Source organism: Gossypium raimondii, chromosome 10 (assembly GCF_025698545.1).
Source record: "Gossypium raimondii isolate GPD5lz chromosome 10, ASM2569854v1, whole genome shotgun sequence".
Taxonomy (NCBI): domain Eukaryota; kingdom Viridiplantae; phylum Streptophyta; class Magnoliopsida; order Malvales; family Malvaceae; genus Gossypium; species Gossypium raimondii.
Genome location: NC_068574.1, coordinates 2,739,279 through 2,765,329, shown reverse-complemented (window position 1 = coordinate 2,765,329; position 26,051 = coordinate 2,739,279). Strand labels below are relative to the sequence as shown.

General features: G+C 32.1%; 4 protein-coding genes across 4 annotated transcripts; 2 read left to right on the top strand and 2 right to left on the bottom strand.

Moving 5' to 3' along the window:
* Positions 1 to 2,804: 2,804 nt before the first annotated feature.
* LOC105776203 (probable alpha,alpha-trehalose-phosphate synthase [UDP-forming] 7) lies at positions 2,805 to 6,752 on the top strand. Its single transcript, XM_012598734.2, has 4 exons — positions 2,805 to 2,985; positions 3,226 to 5,326; positions 5,427 to 5,700; positions 5,844 to 6,752. The coding sequence occupies exons 2-4, from the start codon at positions 3,339 to 3,341 to the stop codon at positions 6,153 to 6,155; spliced, it is 2,574 nt and encodes an 857-aa protein (XP_012454188.1). The 5' UTR covers positions 2,805 to 2,985; positions 3,226 to 3,338; the 3' UTR covers positions 6,156 to 6,752.
* A 1,486-nt stretch (positions 6,753 to 8,238) lies between these two features.
* LOC105776205 (protein GRAVITROPIC IN THE LIGHT 1) lies at positions 8,239 to 10,218 on the bottom strand. The gene has a single exon (XM_012598740.2). The coding sequence runs from the start codon at positions 10,014 to 10,016 to the stop codon at positions 8,676 to 8,678; it is 1,341 nt and encodes a 446-aa protein (XP_012454194.2). The 5' UTR covers positions 10,017 to 10,218; the 3' UTR covers positions 8,239 to 8,675.
* Positions 10,219 to 15,891: 5,673 nt separating this feature from the next.
* On the bottom strand, positions 15,892 to 18,753 carry LOC105778299 (ER lumen protein-retaining receptor A). The gene is made up of 6 exons (XM_012601982.2): positions 18,430 to 18,753; positions 17,929 to 18,194; positions 17,095 to 17,210; positions 16,598 to 16,671; positions 16,440 to 16,503; positions 15,892 to 16,343 (listed from the first exon to the last, which is right to left on the bottom strand). Exons 1-6 carry the CDS (start codon positions 18,518 to 18,520, stop codon positions 16,307 to 16,309), a joined length of 648 nt encoding a protein of 215 aa, XP_012457436.1. The 5' UTR covers positions 18,521 to 18,753; the 3' UTR covers positions 15,892 to 16,306.
* Positions 18,754 to 22,488: 3,735 nt separating this feature from the next.
* On the top strand, positions 22,489 to 24,656 carry LOC105778162 (uncharacterized). The gene is made up of 4 exons (XM_012601792.2): positions 22,489 to 22,874; positions 23,239 to 23,361; positions 24,112 to 24,231; positions 24,327 to 24,656. The coding sequence occupies exons 1-4, from the start codon at positions 22,838 to 22,840 to the stop codon at positions 24,389 to 24,391; spliced, it is 345 nt and encodes a 114-aa protein (XP_012457246.1). The 5' UTR covers positions 22,489 to 22,837; the 3' UTR covers positions 24,392 to 24,656.
* Positions 24,657 to 26,051: the final 1,395 nt, after the last annotated feature.

The window sequence follows — 26,051 nt, the reverse complement described above, 5'->3', positions numbered from 1 at the left end:
AAGTCGAATAACCAAAATGTAAATTTACTAATTATTTAGTGACATTGAGTTTAGTTTACCCTGATTTTTATTATGAGATTAGTTTACTAATTATTTAGTGACCTTGAGTTTAGTTTACCCTGATTTTTATTATGAGTGTGTTTGAACTGTTTTAGTAACCAGACTGGTGGTCTGGTCAAACGGGTTAGACTATTAGTTCCGATTTAACTGGTTTGGTCATTGGTCTAATAATAACTAATTAAATAATCATAAAATTAAAAAAAATACTAGAACGTATTAAAAATTTATAAAACTAGTTCAACTAATTCAATTTTTTTTTTGTTTCGGTTTTTATTTTTTATCAATTCCGAGCATTTCACTTAAACATCAGTTCAAACCTATATTCAGACTAATATACCAGCCAATCCTGCTCCAACAGATTCAACTTGTTGATCTAGCCCAATTCAAATAACATTGATTTGTACATTATAAAATAATGGCAAATGTAATTAAAAAGATAGTAACTACATTTCGTAATTATAAAAAATAGTTAGTATTTAGTACTTTGGGAGTATTTTTTTTATTCCACAAAAAAACCTTAAAAAATTGTCACGTGTTTATTTTTTAATAATTTACTATACTCGTATAGAACACTTGTCAACCCTAACCTTTCCTTGTAGAGTCCAAATATAAAAGAAAAAATTCAATTTTACAAACTTATCATTTGGCATGGTCTAATTACATAAATAATTTTTTTAAATCTCGTAATTAAGGATTAAATTTCAAATTTTCAATCCACATTTTAATTATATAAATATTTTATATTTTCTCACAAAATATTGAACCGGTGAAATATTTTACATAAAACAAATAGTTAGAAATATAAAATTCACATTAAATTTAATATGCATTATATATATATATATATGAATAATGTTGTAATATAGGGAAAGTTATAAAATTACTTTATTTTTACGTGTGAATCTTTTCTAATTTTTAATGGAAAAAATTGAAATTTATTTATGGTTGTGGATATTGAAAAGTGAGAATGCAAGGTCAGCAAAAGGTGGCGATCCTGTCTAAAAGACTTCTTTCTTGTTTAGGTTTTGACCATGTTTTGCATGTTTTCCCAATTTCTCCCCCTTCATTATTTATTTCCCTTTATATTTTTCCTTATTTGGTAATGAAAATGAAAGTGGGATCTTTTTTTTCAATTTTCTCTCTCATCTCCTTATTTTATTTCCCCTTTTTTTGTTTTATGTAAAGAAATTCCTATATTATTATTTGTTAAATAATTGTTATTTTTCTTCTTTTTTTTCTCAAACATCACTAAAGAAAATTAGATAAAAGACATGGTGTGAGTAAAAAAAAACCTCATCAATCTCGTCTAATCTTAAATTAAAAGTATTCATAGTCAAATTAAAATATAATAGTAATATAATTTATTTTTTTAAAAATTTTATATTATCCAAAATATGGACTAGATCAGATTTACTTTCAATGTGCTATAAAGTATATAATATATAAATAACTTAATATAATCAATTGTAAACTAAAAAATATACAGTGCCGATAGGTCTTGAATGTTTGAGTCCGAGCTTAACTCATATTTTAAACAGATTCTTATTTTTTCGTCAAAAGTCATTTTTCGAGCATTATATTTCTATTCCAAGTCTTTCCAAATTTCGAATGGAGCTTCGGACTTAGATGATTAACTCAACTCTTGAATTGATCTACCCTAAATCTGCCTATTATTTTTCTTTGATGCCTGATATATAAAAACCACCGAGTTTAGGTTAAATCTAGAAATCAAACTCCTTAGGACTCATCCTAAACAATATCTCTACAATGTTGTTTAAATTGTACCAATTAAACCGAGAATAGGTTGAGATATTGATTCGAAGAGAGGGTTAGCTCAATTGAATTGAACTAAAAAATCGGTTCAACTTTTAGAAAAAAAATTTTAATAAATTTTCACTAATTCATTTAATTAAATCGAATAAATCAATAGGAACAAAAATCAAAATTATGACTGGTCCAACCAATGGTCGGGTTTTGAATTTTATAACCCCACATTTTTTTTCTTTTTCATAATTTCAATCCAGACCTTAGATTTTCTTTTAGTTCTAAATTCCATTCCTATGGCCACACTACGTGCCAATGCTCACAAGGGTGAAAATGACATTTTATGTCCAAAATAAAAGGAACAAAAAAGCTTGTTTCTGCCCACCTCACCTTACCGCAAGGTCTTAATCAGAAAAACATAAAGCCCAACGCAGCGTTAAATCGAGAAATAGCTCCTCCAATCATCTCTTGCCACCTAATCATTATGACTTCACTGGTGACGTCATTCACTTCCATGTCATCACGTATTCCGCAAAACACATTTGTCCGTATTACGTGGAGATGTCGTGAACAGGGTAAGTGCAAAAACGAGGTTATGTTCAAATACGGCGGCGGACCACAGATAGTTCAAGTTCCTTTCAAATGGTTCAGTGACACGTAAGATAAAGCTCTTGTCGTTCACTACGCGTAAATACAATAGTGGTTAGGACAGGGTTTTAGGGCAATACGAAGAACATGTGATTCACTCTTCTCCACTTTTTAATGAAGATGACGCGTGGGGCCATCGGGTTGCACTAAATAATACACGTGGCGACAGTCCTGTTAGCCACGTAAGCAACTACCTCGGGGAAAGAGAGAAAGAGCGCGTGATGTGAAAAACACAACAGCGCCAGCTGGCATCACTGGGTTATCCAACTGGCCGACCTTATCCCCTTGCTTTTTTATATTCTTTTTTCAAAATATGAATTTTATTTTATTTTTCATTCCAAAGACGAAAAAAAAAAGAGGGGAATTGAAGTAAATGTGGCTCTTTGAGATAAAAAGGACCAAAACAATCCCAAAACAACCCTAATTTTTTTTCCCTTCACAAAAAAGAAAAGAAAATTCATATTTGGATCCAAAGGGTTCCCATTAATCACACAAAACTTTGTGATTTGAAGGGTAAGTTTAGTTTCAAAGTTTCATTTTTTTTTTGTTTAAATTTACTCCCATTATTTTGAATTCATCTAGTTGAAAAAAAGTTTCCTTTTGATTGAATTCTGTTATGATATTTGATTTGGGGTATGCTTTATTTTTTTTCTATTTATGGATCTTATTTATTCATGGGTTTATTTTGTTTTATGTGATTCTTGTTACTTTTTTTTCATGTAAAGATGATATCTTTGTTGAAACCCAATGCAGGTGATGCCAAATTAAAAAAGTACTTTTGGAAGAGAAACAAAAACAACTATAGTTTTAGGGTTTTTGTGATTGATTCTTGTTGAGGTTAATAAGCAAAATAAAAGAGATTAAAGATGATGTCAAGATCGTATACCAATCTTTTAGATCTAGCGTCTGGTAATTTCCCGGCAATGGGTCAACCTCGAGAAAAGAAGCGGTTGCCGCGGGTTATGACCGTTCCCGGGGTTATTTCGGAGCTTGATGATGATCAAGCTAATAGTGTGACCTCTGATGCACCGTCATCGGCTATTCAGGATAGAATTATTATTGTAGCTAATCAACTCCCGGTTAAAGCTAAGCGTAGACCAGATAACAAAGGGTGGAGTTTTAGTTGGGATGACGATTCATTGTTATTACAGTTAAAAGATGGTTTGCCTGAAGAAATGGAGGTTCTGTATGTTGGTTCTTTGAAGGTCGATGTTGATCCGGTAGAACAGGATGATGTTTCACAGCTTTTGTTGGATAAATTTAAGTGTGTGCCAGCATTTCTTCCGTCCGACATTTTGACAAAGTTCTATCATGGGTTCTGCAAGCAGCATTTGTGGCCGCTTTTCCATTATATGCTTCCGTTCTCAGCTAGTCACGGAGGAAGGTTCGATAGGTCTTTATGGGAGGCATATGTTGCTGCGAATAAGATTTTCTCTCAAAGGGTTATCGAGGTTATAAACCCAGAAGACGATTATGTTTGGATACATGATTATCATTTGATGGTGCTGCCAACTTTCTTGAGAAGAAGGTTCAATAGATTGAGAATGGGGTTTTTTCTACATAGTCCATTCCCTTCGTCCGAGATATATAGGACCTTACCTGTTAGGGAAGAGATCATGAAGGCACTATTGAATTCCGATCTCATTGGTTTTCATACTTATGATTATGCACGTCATTTCCTGTCTTGTTGTAGTCGAATGTTAGGGTTAGAGTATCAGTCAAAGAGGGGTTATATCGGAGTGGAGTACTATGGGAGGACGATTGGGATAAAGATCATGCCTGTCGGGATTCACATGGGGCAGATTAAGTCTGTATTGAGTCTTGCGGATAAAGAATGGAGAGTAGCAGAGCTTAAACAACAGTTTGAAGGAAAGACTGTATTGCTTGGAGTTGATGACATGGATGTCTTTAAGGGTATCGATTTGAAGCTGTTGGCGATGGAGCAGATGCTGAAACAGCACCCAAAGTGGCAGGGAAGAGCGGTTCTGGTACAGATCGCGAACCCTAGTAGGGGAAGAGGGAAAGATCTTGAGGACATACAGGCTGAAATACAGGCAAGTTGCAAGAGAATTAATGAGACTTTTGGTCAGCCTGGTTATGAACCGATTGTCTTAATTGATAGGCCGGTCTCCCTTTGTGAAAGGTTTGCGTATTACACTATAGCCGAGTGCGTTGTAGTCACAGCTGTGAGGGATGGAATGAATCTTACTCCTTACGAGTACATTGTGGGCCGGCAGGGAGTGTCTGAATCAGAGTCTTCCTCAGAATCAAGTGGACCAAAGAAGAGCATGCTAGTTGTGTCGGAGTTCATTGGTTGTTCCCCTTCATTGAGTGGTGCAATTCGTGTAAATCCTTGGAATACCGAATCAACTGCAGAGGCAATGAATGAGGCAATCTCTATGTCTGATGCTGAGAAGCAGTTGCGCCACGAGAAGCATTATAGGTACGTTAGCTCACATGATGTGGCATTCTGGTCTCGAAGCTTCTTCCAAGATTTGGAAAGGACATGTAAAGATCATTTCAGAAGACGATGTTGGGGAATTGGTTTGAGCTTTGGCTTCAGAGTGGTAGCTCTTGATCCTAACTTCGGGAAGTTGTCTATCGATCACATTGTATCTGTGTATCTAAGGTCCAAAAACAGGGCCATACTATTGGACTACGATGGAACGGTTATGCCTCAAACATCACATAACAAGACACCAAGTGCGGAGGTTATTTCGATCATAAACGCACTCTCCGGTGATACGAAGAATACCGTCTTTGTTGTAAGTGGAAGAGGAAGAGAAAGTTTAGGCAAGTGGTTTTCCCCATGTAAAAAACTGGGAATTGCAGCTGAACACGGTTTTTTCATGAGGTAAGTTATTTTCTTTTCTTTGTTTCGGTTTTTACCCTTTCGTTTCTGTGTAGTGATTCTTCGATAAGTAGACTTACTTTGAAATTGTTGATATTTTCAGGTGGTCTGCTAATGATGAGTGGGAACTTTGTGGGCAGAATAGTGAGTTTGGGTGGAAACAAATAGCAGAGCCTGTTATGAAATTGTACACAGAGTCCACTGATGGCTCCTCTATTGAAACCAAGGAGAGTGCTTTGGTATGGCACCATCGAGATGCAGACCCGGGTTTTGGATCTAGCCAAGCGAAGGAGATGTTAGACCATCTTGAGAGTGTATTAGCAAATGAACCTGTGGCTGTGAAGAGTGGCCAGTTTATCGTTGAAGTGAAACCGCAGGTATTTTTACCTTGATTTTCTAGCTTTATGAATACAATATATTGGCTTTCGTATCTTTTTTAATCGTTTTCGTGTAGTTAAGGTACTGAAACTTGTATACAAATTCATTAGTTTTTTAATAAACTTTTCACTGTTGCTTTTAGGGAGTAAGTAAAGGTATGGTTGCTGAAAAGATCTTCACAACCATGTCTGAGAAGGGAAAGCAAGCCGATTTTGTTCTCTGCATTGGTGATGACAGATCTGATGAGGAAATGTTCGAGATCATCAGCAATGCAATTTCTAGTGGTATTCTATCCTCAAGTACATCTGTTTTTGCCTGCACTGTCGGCCAAAAACCTAGCAAAGCCAGGTATTATTTAGACGACCCGGCAGAGGTCTTAAACATGCTCGAAGCTCTTGCAGAAGCTTCAGACCCCGAATCCTTCACAGATACTGAATCAGAAGGCTCCCTTTGAAACACCCTCCATCACTTAATATCGAATTTCATCGAGCCTGTTATCGTATTTGTCCACTTGGGAGAAAAGAATGCCATATGCCTGACCTATGGTGAAGGGTATAGATTTCGGTTTCTGCTCGGTCTCGAAGTTCACTATTGAAAAGGACATTCATGAAGGGTTGAGGAGAACATTTTTTTACATGAACTTTGAAAAGGGGAGGGATTCATGGGGACAAACATGGGATCGAATGCTAAATGTTACTAAGGTTTGTGCAGTCATTGACAAGGGTTGAAAAATGATGACAGTTTTACATTGTGTGTATTGAAATGCAGTACAGTCAGAGAAGTATATCAATTAATATCACAAAATGATGACAATTTCACTTCTGCTGGTGGTGGTAACATGAGAAGGTTTCTCAGCTGGGTTGAAAAATCATCCTGTTGAAATGAACATATTCAAATGTCATTTTATAATTTCCTTTTTTTGGAGTGTTTTATATCTGTTGGGATCCATTCCTTCTGTGCTTTGTTGAATCTGTAAAAATTCTATACAAATATTTGTGACTGTTTTTTCTTTCTATGCTTAGATTCATGTGGAAACTAATTGTTTGATGCAGAGAGGGTTTTTGCAATGGCTGAAACAACTGTGAACTTCTTGGTAAAATTATGTATTTACCCAAAAAAGGTTTTCAAGGAACTCTTGCATATCCTGGATCGGCTAACATATGCTATTAGCCCCTTCACTTTTTTTTTTATCAAATTAGTCCCTTATCCAAATGTTTTATTTCTTCAATCATGAAAGGTTAAAGTAAATTAGACTTAATGTCACTAAACTATTAATAAGTTTATGTTTTAGTCACACGATTTTAAAAAATTATAAAGTGGTCATTGAACTATTCAAAAGTTTTTATTGAAGTCATTGAATTATCCACTAGTTTTTATTTAAGTCATTGGATTGTTGAGATTTTTTTTTTTAAAAGGTTTGGCTAAGCAATGATTCAACGATTGGCACAACGAATCGGTAGTTGTCAATGAGTTGAAGAACATACTTTAGATCTAAGTTGATTTAATGGTCAATGTTGAAGATTGGAGAAAAAAGTTGTTTGAATTTTATTTCGCAGATTTGTGACATTCAAAGTTGTTTTATGAAAAAAAATTGAACTGCAGAAGGAGAAGGAGAGCTTTCGATTGATGCAAACGGTGCAAATAAAGAAAGTCATATAACAGTGAGTTTATCAACATGATGACTTGAATAAAAAATTTCTAATAGTTTAATGACCATTTTATAACTTTTTAAAGTTGAGTGATCGAAACTTAAATTTACTAATAGTTTAGTGATCTTGGTTGTAATTTACCCAAAGGTTAAAATATGCTATTAGTCCCAAAAGGTTCATTTATTTAAAAAGAAAAAAAAAATTCAATTTCATCCTATTTACCCAAATTCATCAATTCCCTTCCCACGCATCAGCCTCCATCGCCGCCCCCCCCCCCAAAAAAAAAAGAATTTCCTTCTTCTTCCCTAAATCTGTCGAATGAAACCTAAAGAAATCTTTGATGGAGAACTTTTTATTGTAAAAAATGTGTTGAAGCATTGTATATGACCTGTGCTACAAAGCTTAGTGTGTCCACTAGTACTACCACTACCAGGGGTTTCACCACTTAGATTCAAAGAAAGATCCTTTTTTTCAACACCCAAAAACCCAAATTTTCCATCACAAGCAGCACCACCGGCAACAACAATTCCTTTGGCTCCCCTGGTTTCAAATGGTTCAAACCTCAAACTCCGATTGCTTTGTTCCATCAAAGTGGTTGGAATCTGAAACCCCATTTGAGAATTTTGGTATCTCTCCCTATTTGATGAGAAAAATTCGAAGGGAGTGGCAAAAAGTTCCTCTCTTGAATTTCACCACCACTGTAGCAGTTAAGATCATTGTTATAAAAAAAACGAGGATAAACCCAGAAAACATATTTTTTATTTTTATCATTTTGTTTTTATTTAATTTTTCTTTTTAAAATAAAAATTAATGGAAATACACATTTAAATCACATGGCACAATATCATTGGTTGGAATATTAATTGATGCAGTTGAGCAAAGGCAATATTTAAGCTTTAAAAATATTTATATAAATGCAACTTGCAGTAGTTGAATTTGATATTTTTGGGGGGACATGTTAACATTACAAGAGTCGCATCCCACTACCGCTACTACAATAATATAAACTATATTAACAGTAAGGGTTTATATATATATATAAATATAAAAATAAGACTAATTTTTAGCTTGAAAGAAAAAATAAAAACCCCTCTTCCCCTGTTTCCCTGTAACGCCAAAACCTAGCTGCTCCTCCATTTTCTCCTTGGGTCCCACATGGGTGTGGATCAAATCTCACGCGCCACCCCACGGTCCGCTTTGTCTTCCCGATACATGGGAGATAACTGCACTTCTCAAGTGGAAAACTAAAGTTAAACCCCACTTGAAAATAGCACTTAGCTCCCCTTACCAGAGCGGCGCGTGTACCAGTTCGAGCGTGAATAACATCATCTCAACGTGTTTCCATCTAATAATGAAGTACCATTCGGATTAATCACCGGAGACAAGTAAACTTGGCTTTGTATCACAGTTTTACCGATCTTGAACCCGGGAACCACCGTGAAACCGACTCTAAAATCAACATCGGCACCGTCGACGATTTCATCGATGAAAAGTGATTCTTCGCTAACGTTTTCCATGTAAACCTCGGAGAATCTGTAACCTTTCATTACCTGAAAGACTGAAACTTGGTCACTCATCGACAACCCCAAGCAATGTAAGAGCCAAAATCGCCGACCCATCTCTGTAAAAGCCATGAAAAAAGCCGTATCGGAAAACCCACCGGAGATAACCATTTTACGTTGGTTCAAGTTCCCAAAAAATGAACATTCCATTTTGGGATGAACAAGTTTAAGGTACTTGTCTCTGATGAACTTAGCAAAACCAGATTTCGGGTTTTGAACTAAAAACGATTTCGGGTTAGCAGATTTCAGGGTTTTGAATGCATTGAAATACTGCTCACGGTGGAGACTTTTTAAGCCACTAAAATCATGAGAATCGAAGCCCTGTAACATTGTTTTACACACAAAAGATTCAAACAGAAAGCAGGCATGGCTTTGTTTAGCAAGCATGGCTGAAGGTTCAATGGCTTTAGTAGCTGCAACAATATCCCATTTTGCTAACTCCATTTCCTTCATCATCAACCTCACGAAACTACGGACAGATTTCAAAGCACAGTGTAAAACTTGAATGAAGTGACTTGGATTCAACGTTGTGAACTGGATATTATCAAACATAAACAATGGCCCGGTCTCGTTTAGCTTCTTCTCCATGGATTTGTTGAAAGCAATGCAATGTTCGAGCTGTTTATGGTGTAAATCAATGGCTGAATCTTTTTCTTCGATATCAGATTCTAGATTCTTGATTGTGATATCGTAAGTTCGCATCATGCTTTGTTGTTCTTGGATCTCAGCAAGCATTAAAGTAACTTGAGGTGAAAGATCAAGGTCTTGTTTTAAGAACTTGTGTTTCAACTCTGACAGAACCTTGAGTTGTTCCACGACAGCTTGGTCGGCAACTTGGATAGCTTCACCGTCGTAAGGATGTTGAGCCATTTGCAGCTCGGCGTAAGCTGCTTTGATGGAAGTAACACTAGCGAAAACCATGGCTATTAGAGCTTTTAAACCAGCTTTTCGCTTAACGTCGTCGCCATGGGAATAAGTTCCGATTCCGACCCCATTGGTTGAAGCGATTTTCGAAGCGGTTCTTAAGTTGATGACCCTTTGGAATGTTCTTGCTAGTTTGTTCTTATTATGGGTGCCATTGTTGGGAGCCGATCTGGGTTTCATTGTTTCCAGTGAACTAATGCCACTGTGAGCATAAAAAAAAAAAAAGATTATACGTTTGAAAAGGAACAAACAGAACAAATTTGACTAGCAGATTGAAGCCAGAGACGGTGGTGGGTTGAAAAAAAACATGAGAAAAATAGGATTTAAAAAGCGGGAAATAAAGAAAGAAAAAAAATATGCACACTAGCAGGCAAAAGAGCCATGGGGGAATTGCATTAACATAAATTATGTTACTCTTAGGCCCTTTGTATGGTATTATTCAATCTCATATTATTTTATTTGTATCCTCTATATCTAAATGAGTACTTAATCGTAATTTTAAGCTGCCAAAAAAGCTTTTATTTAGGATTTACCCAATTAAACCTTGTTTCTCTTCCAAATACAGTAATAAAACTTTGATTTCATCCTTAAATGTCTAAATTTGTTTCCAATCCCTATACTATTTTGATATTTAAAATCTAATATTTTAACCTTTAAATCTATCAAAATTTTACCATTATTGAGAAAATTCTATTAAATTAAATTTTGTAGCATTTTTAAATGAAAAAATTGGTCACATCATTAGATGCTTAAAATATTAAAGAGCATAGGGTTGTATAGACTAGTTTACCATTGAAATTAAAAAATATTTTTAAAAAATTGATAATGTTTATTATAGCTGTCAAAAAGTATTTTTCGAAAATAAAATGTTATGGTATTATAAATTAAAAATTTAATAACGGGATAAAAGGTAATTTAATAGAAAAGCACATTTTCAAAAGTCGAAAACTAAAATTAAGGTTTGATTTAAAAATATGCTTGTTTATATTTTTTTCTTAAAATGAAGGTTTGGGTTTAAAAAACAAAGCCTTAGCACTATTTCATAAAAATAGAGTGAAAGCCTATATTTTTTTTGGTAAATTACATTATTAGTCACTAAATTATGGTAAATTTTTGTTTTTGCCACTTAGTTAAAAAAAGTTACAATTTAACAATTAAACTATTCAAAAGTTTTAATTTAAGTTACTGGGCCATTAAGTGTTTTTTTTTTCTTTTTAAGTTTCACCAACGAGCTCCAAGGGACAATTCAATGATCGGTACGGTGGATCAATACCCATCGACAAGTAGAATAGTATACCTTAAATCCAAGTCAATCTGATGGTCAGTATTGGAGATAGGAGAAAAAAGTTGTTTGAATATTGGCTCGCAGACTTGTGACCTCCGAAACTATTTTATGAAAAAAAATTGTATAAAAGAATGAGAAAGAGAACATTCGATTGGTTCAGGTAGTGCGAATAGAGAAAACCATATAACATTTATTTTAACGGCCTTATGACTAAATGAAAACATTTGAATAATCTAATAACCAAATCGTAACTTCTTTTTAGTTAAGTAACCAAAATATAAAGATAAATACTAAGATCATATTTAGATATTAAAAAATAAAAAAAAATATTAAAATAATATAATATTTAGTAGAATACAAATAAATTAGAAAAAGAGAAGAGAAAGAAAAATCAAAAGGAGACATGAAGTCTAGAAGTTAAGAGACATTGGGCAGACATAGTTGACTGCACTGCACGTTCACCATTTCTAGGAATTAGGTCTCTGTTTTATTTTACTTTTTATATAAATATATATGTATCAAATTATATGAAAAGCTTGTTAAAAATAATCTTAAGTTGTTTTTCTTTTGGGTTTAATTACAAAATTGACTCTTAAATTATATTGATTTTCTCATTTAGGTACCTAAAGTTTTTTCTTGTCAAAAGTAGTATTTAAATCATAAATTTTGTCTCATTTTACCCAAAAAGTATACAACGTTCAATAAGAACATGTCACGTGCCATATTTTTATTGATCAGTATCGTTTTTAAGTGTAAAATGAGATAAAGTCGAAACTTTAAATATCAATTTTGATACAGAAATCTATTTTTAAGCGAGAAATGGTATAATTATCTTTTTCGCAACAAATATGGACCATTATTCTTCATGCTTGTGATCTTCATTTGCAACTTGACTCATGGTAGAGTATTTGGTTTAACTTAAGGAGTATTGATTCCGTCTCAATTCTTTGCGCTATAGTAATTCAATGGTTTGGTTCATTGAATGAGTGATCTAACGGAATAAGAATTGTATCTCTTATTCTTGCCTTTCTCGTAATAGCAATTCGCTAAATTTTAGCTCCTCTAGACAAATAAAACATTCCATTCCAACTTTTTAAATCTTTGGTTAATGAATAAAAATAGTTTAACCTCTAAAATTAATTTCTTTAAGGCAAAAATAACAAACTCTTAAATTTTTATAATGGTTAAAATATGATGTTAGTCATTGTACTTTGACAAAATTTAAAATTTTGCCCGTACTTAGAATTTTAAAAATTAAATCCTCGTAAATATTTTCCATCAAAATTTATCAATTTTCATATTGAATTAGGCTATCATAATCTAATATAGAATATGATAGATAAAAAATAAACATGTTAAGATAAATTTTAACGAAAGCTACCAACAGGCGATATCGATTAGATTAGAATTTTTAAATTAAAAAATATTGCATTTTTAACTTTCAAAACATAGGGACTAGAATCTCAATCTTTCAAACTAGCAACGTATTTTAACCTTTAATTATTGTTGAGTGGTTTTTAGGGTGTGTCCTTCAAAAGGGTTAGATTCTCTATTTATATGATACGGTTATTGTTTATGGATGGGATGTCGTAGGTAAATCTCCATACATGTCAACACGTATCCTAGAATAACACATGTTTTCTAGATGATGGCTCGTTTTCGTAATGGTACGAACCCACACTGTGCAGTCTCATAAAAAGATGCGAACACCTTACGTGCGAACCCTGTAAACTACGAGTCAGAATCAAATATCCGAATAATGGATCGATAATAATTATTATTCTACCCAACCCTCCAAACAAAATTAGAGTCCAAAAAGCCATTTGACTTATAAAGAGATGCAATAAATGATTAAGACCAGGTTTCACATATAATGCTAAAATTACAACGGAGTAGAAATTTGAAGCAAGTGGAAAGCATCTATTATTAAGTAGAGGTAATTAATGGAGACATGATTCAGAATTCAGACATTGAGACATAGCCAATTTGCAGAGGTACCCATGTGCTATTTCTTTTTTTATGTTCATCAAATCTGCTGCTTCTGTGTGTGTCTTCTTTATAGCTATGGAAGCTTACATTTTCATAATTTTTTTATTAATAGAAAAAGTGACCAGATTCACAGAAAAAAATATCAAAGCAGTACTAGTCCTAGAAAGGAGCAAGTGGAGCAGCAGCATGCAGAGGCAAAACATGGGAGGGAGCAAGGGACAATATTACTGTCTATCTCCTGTATTTTTGTTTTATTTTTTAAAAACAAGTTTAAAAGTTATGTTAGGTTGCCGAGGTTCGTTGAGGAGTTAAAAAAATTTTCATTTTACTTAAAAATAGATAAAATAATTCCTTTTGTTAAAAATTTCGTTTATTTTTACTGTTGAAAATTGACGTCAATTTTAACATTAAAGATAATAGAATTTTAATTGAATAATTAAATTATTTTTTATCTAGCGAATAAGAATTAATTTGTTCATTTTATCATTAAAAATGTAATATAAATTCAAGTATGATGCGAAGTTTTAAGAGATTTGAAATGTTTACCAATTCATTTTAATCTTTAAATCGAAATTCTTTAAAATTTGATGTTATAGTATTTCAAGAGAAATTGTTTTATGAATCATTCCCACCAAATCGTTTGTGATTCCTTTTTAATTATTTAATGATATTTTAACAATTTTTTTCATGTCAGTGAACACATCATTTTAGTAATTTTTTATCCTAAATTATGAACCTCGAGTCCTGAACTATAAACCCAAATTTCAAGGTTCGAGTTTGAGTTTGGAGTTTAGGATCAAAATTTTAAATTTGGGGTTTAGAATTCAAGGTAAAAGAAAATATAAAAATCATGTGTCAATGGCATGGAAAAAAATTACAAAAATATCATTAAATGACTAGAAAGAGACCATAAATAATATACTGCAAATGGTTCATAAAATAATTTCTCGTATTTCGAATTGTATCACATTTATAATTTTTAAATCTAGAAATCTATATAGATTCAATTACTAAATTTAAGCACTAAAATATATAATTATAAAATTTAAGGTAGAAAATTTACATTATTGAATTTGAGATGTAAAAAATTTGGTTGAAATTTTAAAATACAATAAAATAAAATAGAATAAAATGTTGAAAGTGACAATTCATTATCTTTGATTTGAGTAAGGAGGCGAGGTGCCTTCCTTCATCCTCTATTACTGTCTGCCATTATCCAGCTTTTCAGCCTTGACTTGGCGTTGCCTGTCAATTTTTATTTCTTTATTTTTTTATTTAATTTACATCTTCACACATTTTAATATCTCTGTATTAATATGAATTTGTATCCATATAACATTGATAATTAATTATACACTGATATGTGATAATCTCTTATTATTATGATACATGATAAATATAAATAATATATATATATATATATTCTTACTTCAAGGTTTAGTTAACTGATCAATAGTGTCTATCTTTATATTCACGTTATGAGCTTGAGTTGCACGAATTGTTCGATAATAATGTGTGTGATAATTTTTTTGTACTTTGCACGTTTGTTTTATAATTCATGTTTGAAGTTCGTACGTAGATGTATTTTTTAAAAAATATCATTTCTGAAGTTTGAATCTGTATTTTTCCTCAGAAAGTACCATTACACTCCGCCATTTGTTGATTTATAAAAAAACATTTGTATTAGTGGTATTTAAAACAAAAAGTTAAATTAGTATATGTTTTGTATTCAAATGGCGGGCCAACCTTGGAGAAATTTGAAAATCTTTGTATTATAATATGCAGTATCATGCAACTTTTTCACAATTAAAATATATAATTATTTTAAATAATAGTATATTACTACTAGGATATAAGGATAGGATAGGATCGGAATAGATGATAAAATATTACTAAGTATCTCTCCATTAAAAAAATGTGTATAGAATAGGTGTAATCTTGTCTGGACCTACTTAAATAGTGTTGGAAGTTCAAATTTAGTTTTCCAATTTAAAATTCATCCCCACAAAATAAATTAAATTATTTTAAATCCATTCTATTCGATTTATTTATTAATAAAATAAAGTTATTATATTTAGGTAAATTATAAAAATAATCATCAAGCTTTTAGTTTTATTTTAAGTGTTCAATTATTAATTTTTTCGATTTAATCATTCATTTTCTGGAATTAAATACTTTAATTACTCTCCTATTTATTTGCACATTCTATTTATTTAATCTTTAATCTAAAATATTCAATAAATTTAATCCTTAATATTTTAAAAAATTATCATTTCAATTCCATCATTCAACATTTACAAATTTAATTCTAGTTAAAAAAAATTATAGTTGAAAAAGCTTCACGATATTCTAAAAACTTTACCATGACTAAAATAATTTTGCCACGATATTGTATTTGCCAGAATAGGATTTGTTATCATGGGCCTATCTTTTAAACTACCTTCTGGGCTCTCATATTCCTCTATCAACAACTAGAATTATATCGTTCATATATTGCCCGTCAATTATAATTTCGGCTAGCCAGCTTGATCAATGGGGAAGACAGAACAACTTATAGTATATATAACAGACTTAAATGACCATCTTCTTACTATATGTAAATTAACCGTCTTTCATAATTTTAACCAGTTAAACTCAATTAACCAACTTATGTTTTAAATAATTAACGAATACTATATATTAAGTCAGTCGACTCAACCGACTCGATTATAAATTTCAATAACCTATAACCAACTTAAAAACCATTCTAACTGAAACAAAACTGAATTAACCAAAATCGACTTAACAGAATGGATGGACCAATTAAATCAGTTTTAACCGACTCATGCTCACATGAAGATGAACAAGAAGGAACATTACACCTCCCCTCCCAAGTCCCAACCACACTGCTGGTTTGCCTCCATTCATTTTTCACCTTCCCCCATTGCAATCATTATAGTACCTTTACAAACTCAAAACTCACTCATTACAATTAATAACGGGGGTAGGCAAGGCTGATGAAATACAACAACTATCTCCTACTAATTTTGTTCACAACTATATCTACCTATCTGTATATCTACACATATATGTAATGAATTCTCCTCTTCCTCTTCCTCTTCAAAATTCAAAAAAACAATTGCGACGGATGCTGTTCCAACACTACCTTTGCTCCATAACTTCGATTTCTATGAAGTGAAAAAGAACTTCTCTCGGCTCAAGCTGGTAGCTGCAGTTTAGCATTGTTTTTCCAACTGCCAAGCAAAAGATACAATTTTCACACATACCAGAGACGTTGTAAGAGTGTTCAAAATCACAATATATATATATATAGAAAGGATAGTAATTACCTGACGAAATAATAGTAGAAGAAATCTGCATAGAGGGCTGTTTGGACAATACCAGAGACACATGCTAAAAACCAACAAAAATATTCACAAGTCAAGAATCAATATCAACATTCGGAGATAAATAAACACATCGGGTAACATTGCTCTTAGGCTCTCACCTATCCATCGAGTAAAATGCTGCTCCGTAAAATATCGATAAATCCAATTAAGAATGTAGAATGCACGATAAGCCCTGCAAATACAAATTTTGTTTCATACATACATCACTTATATGTAATATATATTGTCTCTACAAGGGCAAACTAGAGCACATCCAACCATATTTGGATACCAATCAAATTAAAATATATTTAGCAACTAAAAACCCAATGCTAACTACTTCAGTTTATTTTACACCTCCAATCTGGGTATTCCATGGCTAAGCCAAAAGGTTGGATTAGCAACAAATAAGGAAGGCAATCACTGTCAATTTATTACCAATGCAATTGATGCAGAAGGCATTGGAAAGGGCTAAAGTAAAATGAAACAGGATAAAACTATATAATTTTCATGCAAAGAACATATTCTATATTATTGATGCCAAGTTTGAAAACCTTTTGAGTCACAAACCGAAGTTGTCTACTACTAATAGTCAACGAATGAAAACTAGGCATACCCTAAGAACAGGACATATTGCCCAGTTAAATTATCCACATTTCCACTCCGTTGTAGCAAAACTAATTGGGGAAGAATAGCAAGAGCCTCCAAGTATATTGAAACTGCCCAGAATATCTGCAATAAATGAAATAGTTTAATAGCCAACTTGTAGCAGTTAAGAATTCATGAAGAACAGGGACATTGCATGAGAAGATAAAATAATAGATTGAACTACCCCACAAAAAAGGGGAAATCCTATAAAGTTCATTGGTTTAGATTAACTTACAGGCCAGCAACTTGAGATAAACAAACTAAGACAAAGAAATCAACATTTACAAGCACAATAAGAGAGGACTTATTTGCAAAAGGGAACAAATATACCGCTTCTGAAGAACAATTATGAAAACTTGGAGAAAAAAAGATTATGCAACCACGAGATAAAGCAAAACAAAAGCACCAAAATGCTGCTTAAGCCTTAAAGTGTAAACAGTATACTGCATAAGTGGAAAAAGTGAATCAAAAGCACCCAAAAGAAACACTTACAGTTCATTGAGAAAAGAAAACGGGTGATGGCAGAGCAATAGGAATAAATAATTTAACACGTGCAGGAAAAGGAGGAAGAGCGAAGATGCTGTTTTCATGATTCTACTTAGGCCATTGCTTTGTTTTCAGAAGGTATAATTAGCACTTCAGGAGTTTCAGAATTTATCAAGATTCAAGAATCCTAGATCAGAAACTAGCTCTCTACGGTAGCATTACGGAACAATAGTAGAAAAAACAGTACCAAATTCTCAATATCCACATTCATATAATCAAACTTTCAAAAGCATTAGAACTTCGATAAAATCGCCACCTCCTGAAACGTGAACTTTTCATGGACCAAAAGCGCCAAGAGAAAGCTTGTCAAGATGAGAAAATGATGACGAAACGTGTCGAGGTCCTTGTCGTAAGAACGCCTCACGATTCGGTCCACTCTCATACACCAAACAATGGCGACAGAGCTGACGATGAAGACCACCTTCATGACGGTGTTGTACACAGATACAAAATCCGTGAAGAGATCCAAGTAGCGAGCCAAAAACACCAGCGCATACAGCTCCTGTGTCTTCAGCGAAATACCTAAAATAAAAATAAAAAGCAAATTCAACTAGTAGGAAAAAAAAAACAGTAATGCTATGCTTACTGGAAATGCGAGGATAAAAAAGAAAGAACAACAGTTTCTAAGCAACCAAACAGCAAAATTTTCCCGTTGACACATTAAGAAACGCTGTAAATACTTCAGCACTTGACCGAGGTGAAATTTTAGCGATTTCTCGGGAAACAAACGGAAAATTGGAGTAGCGGAAAGATTTACCTGAGCAAGACTTGGTAGCGTAGATTTTGAGGAGTAGCACTAAGATGCTAATTAAATGAGTCATGTCACCGGCAAATCTGAATATATTCATCTTTGCAATTACGATTTCTGTATTTTCACAACGAATTTTAGGGAAAAGAAATTGGAGATCGAGGGAACTGAGATTGATCCCCTAAATCAGAGAAAAAGATGTTTTGAAATAATAAAAAAGGCGCTTGGCTGTTTTTGAGTGTATGGTTTTCGTGGAGTGTAGAGAAGGAGATGACGTGGCGTTACGAAATTGAAACTTATTTGCTTTCGCTTTCCCAGTCTCGCCACGGCGGGGACGGTGATAAAAGGCGGGTTTTGTTTGCGTGGAACGCGTATAAACATGTAACTATATTAGCACCTCGTTGGCTTAAATTAATGCCATTAAAATAAGGAAAACAACTAACGATATTATCAATCTCACCCTATTAATAACATTAAAATACAGACAAATAATTATATTATCTTTATCTCTTTTCAATAGGAGAATGATAAATTAGATTTTTCTTTTAATTTTTAGTATTTTTAGTTTGATTTAAATTTTGTAAGAAGGAAAAAGCTCAAAATCAGGAAAAAAAAATATGATTTATCATTATCTTATTAGAAAGAGAGGACGATGACGTGAAATCACAGTTTCATACAATCCCTTCTCTAAAAGGTATCATATTGATGATGTCATTTGTTCCCCCTTTAACCGTTGCATCACCTTTTTCTTTTGTGAAATGAATAATGTTAAATTCAGATTAAGGTAGTCAGTATCGTACTCATGAATGTATCATTTTTTTATTGGTATTGATATTAATATGTTTCGACATATCATTTCAAAATTATTGATATTTTGAAAACATTTGATAATGCATATAAAAATATTTATAAATATCAAAAATGAGATTAAATAAGTCTCAAATATGAAATATTCATCAATTATATAAATTTATTATTTAATAAGCTTCACAAATACAATACATCATTAGTAAACTCAACATAAACAAATAAAATAAATATTTTCTAAATTAAAAATAAGTTAATCTCAAAATATGCTTGTAAAAATTCATAATTCAATGAATCTAAAATAAATAATAAAATTTAAATTATTTGTTAAAATTATTTTTGGTACCGATCAGTACGCCATATTCTAGCTAATACGAGCAAAACCCAAAAGAGCATATAATGACCTTGACTTCAAAATGATTCAATTACTTTACAGTCCCTTCAAAAATTATAAATTTATAAATTATGACTTATTTTTGGTTTCCCTCCTTGCATTGGTTCTCATTTTTAAGTGTAATCACAAATATCGAATTAAGAATTTATACAATCTAAACCAAAATCAAAACTGGATTAAAATCCACCCTTAATAACCGAATGGTAGGTGACATTGGTTGTCGTTTTGAGCATCCCAAGATCAAGCATGGTTTGCCACCTTGATTCACCGTCCAATGAGAACAGATGGAGATTCGGTGTCAATGCATTAGATTTGTGTTTTTGGTGACTAAAGCCATGCATGATGGTTTACCTCTTGCCTCTATTTATACATTCGTTTTGGCCTGGTCTATGGTTGTTGGTGCTTGTTTTGGGGGACTTGTAGCAGTATTACCTCTCTGGTTGAAGGGCTACATTTTTTTATTAAAAATATATTGTCTCGAGGTGATAATGTGATATAAGGAGTCGTCTGTTATTTTAATTTATTTGAAAACTCCATAAAAATGATTAAAATAATAAAATATAGTTTTATAATTTTATGTTAATTTAATTATATATTTATTCTGTGTTTTAATGAAATTTTAATCTTAAAATTATCTCTAAATAAAATTTTAAAGCTGAATTTTAAATGTCGTACTTGAATCTGGCTTCAACACTCATTTGGTATTTGAGTTTTTTTCTTTATTTCATTGTTAAACATTCATTAGATTATATGATACAGTTTGGTCTTGGTTAAAATTTAAAAAATCTTAAATATCAAATTTAGGGTAGGTTTGGATGGGCGATTAGATGTAATGTTTTTATCTTATTTTTTGTCTCACGCTACAGTATCTGATCTTACCATCACCGTTATTTTTACACTAATCGCAGATAAACGCACCGCCCATCCAAACTCACCCTTAATCTCATTTTTGCACATGATCTTGGCCTAATTATTTCCATTTAAGCATTCCCTTTTACATTTGAAAAAGGAACGAAATCTTTCTCAACCAACAAAACTACAAAACTATACCTAAACCACTAAACATCAGCCACTAACACCTATTTGGAATTGCAGCAAAAATCAAATTTGGAACATTCAAAGTAAAATAACTCGACAAAGTTTATCTTCTTAAAATGACATTTATTTGAACAATCACGATATGTAAATATTTATCCTTAAGATAAATTATATAAAACACAAACGAGGCTTTGATTGAAATGACAAAGTTGAATTTAACATCCATAGTTTATAGATATAATTAGAACATTTTAAAATCTAAGGACCAATTTAAAATAATAATCATAGTTTAAGGATATATAATGCAATTAACTCTATTTAAATTTATATCCTTTTCTGTGACTTAGGGTGGGTTTGGATGGGCGATTGGGTGCGGTGCGGTGCGTTTAGTTTACTTTTTGTCTCACGCTACAATATCGCTACAGTATCTAATTTCACCGCCACCACTGTTTTTACACTAACTGCAAGTAAACGCACCGCCCATCCAAACTCACCCTTAGTCGTGCATTGACTTAGATATTTTACCTCAAAAGACTCTTGGCAATTTCCATATTTATTATTTTTTTGGTTGAATCAATTTCCTTATTTAAATTAAAAGTACTAAATATATAAATAAATAAATGCAAAACTAACCTACTGAGTACCATATTAAAGTCTTATTAGGTTGACTTTCAATCTAATCTTTTTAATATTTAAATTTAAGTATTTTAAAATTTTGATGCAATCTCAAAGGACAATTAACACATTATGATAGGCTACATTTACATTAAACATTCCATTTACGTATATTCAACGAACGGTTTAGCTATCATGGAAAAGCAATTGAAAAGTGATTGCATTGCTTTTTTAACTTAGGGTAAAACTACACCCAGAGTCAATAAATTATCACTAAATTTACGTTTTTGTTATTCAATTTCAAAAAGTTACAAAATGATCATTGAACTGTTTGAAAGTTTTCATTTAAATCTCTGGGCGATTAAATTTGTTGTTGTATGTGCTTCTTTGTTCGCACTACCTATATTAATCGAAAGATCTCATTCTCCTTCTCTCCTATAGCTCACTTTTTTTTTTAATCATGAAACAGTTTTGAAAGTCACGAATTTGGGAATGAAAATCCTCTTTGATACTCAACACTAACTGTTAGACCGACTTGGATCTAAAGTATGTTAAACTACTCGTGGATAGGTGCTTATCTACCACACTAATAGTCGGATCGGTACTTAAAGCTCGCTAGCTTAACTTAAAAAAAAAAAACTTAATAGCTCAGTCACTTAAATAAAAACTTTCGAATAATTCAATGAATTAAATGAATACTTTCAAATAGTTAAGTGACTATTTTATAACTTTTGAAGTTGAATGACTATTTTAAAATTTTAGTCTTTACCAAATGACAGCTACTAAGTTCACTAAGTTTTGTTATTTTCAAAATCTGATGAGGAAAACATATTATCATAATGTCATATCAGCATGTTATTTCCACATATTACTCATTAACAACCCATTTAATGGATTATCATCTATCATTTGCGTTAAGATCGGAATCTCAAAAATAGGAAATTACAGGGATTCAAATCGATCAAATTAAAATAAAGAGACTAATTTTACAACTTTTGAAAAGTACAGGGACTAATAACAGAATTTAAGCAAAAAATTTGATAAAATCACCTATTTAAATTTTTTTTTATAATTGAAGGATCAAAACAAAATTTGTTAACAACTGAGGGATGCTACTCGAATTTACCCAAAAAAAATTATACGAGAATCGAGAGACGAAGTTCTAGTAAATTAGAAGATTTAACTTCGTTAGGAAAAAATAATAGAAAGAAGAAGAAGCTTTGAAAAAGAAAAACAATTGTTGATCCAAACACTGTATATAAACCCGACTATTGAAAAGGAAGTTTCTTTGAAAATAAAAAAGAAGCAAAAAAGAAAAAGAAAAGAAACAAGAAGAAGAGTGAAGAGGGAGCAACTCTTTATCTTCTTCATTTTTTTTTTCATTAGCTGTCGCTTTAAAGGTCGCTGCTTGGTGCTTTGCGAAGGCAAAAAAAAAAGGTCCTAAACTATAGCCGCAGCAACAGCAACAACAACAACGCCAGCTGCTGCTGTTTTCATCAATTTATAATATTTTCGATTCCTTAAAAGAAAACCCTTTTTTTTATTGCTGCCTTTTTAGCCGTGATGGGTTGTACAGGATCCAAGCGAACCAGGGGTGACGGTAAAATGAATTAATTTATTTTTCTCTGTTTTGGATGGTTTAATTCGACTCTTTTTTTTTTTTTTTTGTAATGGTTCTTCTTCTTCTTTGATTGCATTACTTTGAATTTTTGGATTTGGTTATGGAATTTGACTAATTTTGACCAAGTTTTGATAATTTCTTTTTTGGTATTGAAAAGGTAGGGTTTAGATTTAATCATCATAAGATTTACGGTAAATCCATTTGATAATTTGATTTTTGTTTTTTACTTGACTGATATCTTATGATGATCCATGTTTGTATAGTAAGATTAAAAGCTAAAATTGTGTTTTTTTTTTATTAGTTGAGGAGTTTATTGGTGATTTCAAATATGTTTTTTTTGCAGAAAATGTGAAGAAAATCAGGAAACCAAAACCTTGGAAACATTCCGAACCGATTACGAGGACACAACTTAAGCAGATGCGTGATGAATTTTGGGATACAGCTCCTCACTACGGTGGCCAGAGAGGTATTTTTTTCCCCTTTGTATAATTATTTAGAAAGATCGATAATATCGTAGTGATTATTTGTTCGATGCAATATGGTCGATGCCGGTTGTTGGTGCAATGTTTTCTTCAGTTTCCGTCACACATTTATAGGTTTTACTAGGAAATGCCTCCTGGAAATGAGAGTCGGAGTAATGATTTATGTGAGGATAGAATCTTCATTTGGAAGTTAAGTCAGGGCTGCCATCAGGTTATCAACCTGCCCGCATCGGACGTAATTTTCTAAATGTAATGCGATTAAGAATCTGTTCAATTAAAACGGTTGTTTAGACAATTCGATTACTTACTATGGTTAAATTTTAAGATCGCCATTAATTCTTATTGCTTTGAGCAACAAAATGTTGAATTTACGGTTGCTTGCGAGATGTGAGAACTTGACCCTGTATGTGAAAGCTTGCCCTCTTTCTTCAATTCAAAATCTTCCTATTCACTTGCAAGCACCGTTTGCCAACCTATAAAGGTTTAGGTTTACATGTAAACTTTTTATATCTTGTCATTGAATTGGGTCGTTTATCCTCTCCAATTTATGCTCGATACACTCTTTATTGAACCAACATCTCTATAGGTATCACCTAGGAATGTCTGCAGTGAGCGGTGTTTCAATATTGGAGATTCTTTTGTCTCTCTACTCTTTTACGAGATATTGTTTATGTGATGGGAACCTTATTATATAATCCGTGCCGTGCTATTCTTCGTATCGGTTTTGTTACCAGAGATATGGGATGCTCTTCGAGTTGCGGCAGAATCTGAGCTAACCCACGCTCAAGCAATTATCAATAGTGCAGGGGTGATTGTCCAGAACGACGATCTAACAATTTGCTACGATGAAAGAGGTGCCAAATCACTAACAAACTAGTTATTTCTATTCTTTCAATGAATTCCACCCCCCCCTATACTTTATGTTTTGCTTGTTAATTCATGATTGCAGGTGCCAAGTATGAACTACCAAAGTATGTATTGAGCGAGCCGATCAATATGATTCACGAGAACTGACGAGAGAAACCGGAAAAAAAGGGTACAGAAATTCATTTAGACTGTAAATTAAGGTCATTATCCTCTGGTTAAAATCCACATTTGTGTACACAATATAGTAGTTAGTGCCAGTAAAAGGTTTCAGCTATGTCTTGAACCTTGTGGGCTTCAAGTAAAAACAGTTTTTTTTTTTATGCTAAAGGAGACAATAAGAGAATATAAGTACATTTTATGGTGTATTATGAATTCAAATATTTCATTTTAAAAGCTACAGATTTTATTTTTATTTTATTTTTATTTTTTACTTTTTTCATGCGTTAGCTAAGGAGTCTTGTTTCTTCGCTAAGGCATTTTTTAATAAATTCATTAGTGAATTTAATCTTGTAATAATTACTTAAATTATACAATTTCTCATTTAGACGCCTAAAATTTTTGGTCAAAATTAGTATTTAAAGATTTAAGTTTTATATATTTTATTTAATTCAAAATGCCACGTATCATATTAGTTTAAAGGTTGGGGTATTTTAATATAAAAAATTTATGTACGTAAATGAGAAAAATTACATAATTTAAATGCTTATTTTTAATACAAACTTTTATATTTATCAAACTCAAAAAGCTTGATTCCACAATATCCTAAACCCAAAGAAATTTCAATTCCAAAAACAATTGTAATCACATCATCAATTCCAAAATTTAATTCCACCCAATTAATCATAAATAATAAATAATCTGAGCTCATTTAGTTCAAATTTAATTTTATTTGAATAAATAATCTAATATATAACTTCAAATGATATAAACTAATAATCACTTTGACCTCAAAAATCAACCCTCAAGTTCTGGTAATCCAAACTCAAAATTATCATAAACACCTACAATTTTAAACCTAAAATAAACCCAAACCAGTCCCAAAAAAAAAACTTCAAAATTTTGAAGTTTTGATTTAAATCAGTCCAAGTTGATGTAACCCAAAATCAATTGGGCGGCTGAATTCATGGTCCAATCCTCTCTTAAGTATTTTTAGGTAAAACCTAGTCTAGACAATTATAAAATAGCCGCAGTTTGATTGCTTAATAGCTGTAAGTAGGCAGTATTTTTAGTATTAATTTTGGGGTGGAACAGTACTTTTATTAATAACAAGAGGGGATTAGGGGTGGGTTATTGTGCTGCAAGCGTGCAAAGTGTAGAGTGTAGGTGTACCAAATGCGGCACTACCTTACCTTTCCCTAATTAAACATTTATTTAACAGTAAACCGTTGTTTTATTTGATTCAACGTAATAGGTGATTATTCTTTGGTATTATCAAAAAATGTTATTCTATATAACTTTAAACAACAAAATAAAATTAATTTCTAGATTAGCCCTTTAAAGTTTAGACTCGGAAAACATAAAAATAAAATATTTAAATATAATTTAGTATAAAAATTAAAAAATCTTTTAACATAAAAAATAATTATATTTAATAAAAATCCTATTGAACTTTAATAATAATAACAATAATCGTTTACCATCTAGTGTGCTTCAATGGTCATGTAATCACCGCAAAAGGAAACAACCCATTGCCGTGTGCTCAATCAAGTGATCGAGTGATAAAGAATTTGATATTTTGTTAATTAAAATTTTCAATTCAAATATTATTGATGAAAAAATTAATATTGATTGCAATTTTAGCACTGAC

What these genes read in the sequence shown, in the direction of transcription:
- LOC105776203 (XM_012598734.2), top strand. Translation starts at nt 3,339, where the DNA reads ATGATGTCAAGATCGTATACCAATCTTTTAGATCTAGCGTCTGGTAAT. An exon ending in GAACACGGTTTTTTCATGAG is followed by an intron (nt 5,327 to 5,426) that starts GTAAGTTATTTT and finishes TGATATTTTCAG; the next exon opens with GTGGTCTGCTAATGATGAGT. An exon ending in TCGTTGAAGTGAAACCGCAG is followed by an intron (nt 5,701 to 5,843) that starts GTATTTTTACCT and finishes TGTTGCTTTTAG; the next exon opens with GGAGTAAGTAAAGGTATGGT.
- LOC105776205 (XM_012598740.2), bottom strand. Translation starts at nt 10,016, where the DNA reads ATGAAACCCAGATCGGCTCCCAACAATGGCACCCATAATAAGAACAAA.
- LOC105778299 (XM_012601982.2), bottom strand. Translation starts at nt 18,520, where the DNA reads ATGAATATATTCAGATTTGCCGGTGACATGACTCATTTAATTAGCATC. An exon ending in AAAAGTTCACGTTTCAGGAG is followed by an intron (nt 17,211 to 17,928) that starts GTGGCGATTTTA and finishes CATTTATTGCAG; the next exon opens with ATATTCTGGGCAGTTTCAAT. An exon ending in GCATTTTACTCGATGGATAG is followed by an intron (nt 16,504 to 16,597) that starts GTGAGAGCCTAA and finishes GTTGGTTTTTAG; the next exon opens with CATGTGTCTCTGGTATTGTC.
- LOC105778162 (XM_012601792.2), top strand. Translation starts at nt 22,838, where the DNA reads ATGGGTTGTACAGGATCCAAGCGAACCAGGGGTGACG. An exon ending in CAAGCGAACCAGGGGTGACG is followed by an intron (nt 22,875 to 23,238) that starts GTAAAATGAATT and finishes TTTTTTTTGCAG; the next exon opens with AAAATGTGAAGAAAATCAGG. An exon ending in TCACTACGGTGGCCAGAGAG is followed by an intron (nt 23,362 to 24,111) that starts GTATTTTTTTCC and finishes TTTTGTTACCAG; the next exon opens with AGATATGGGATGCTCTTCGA.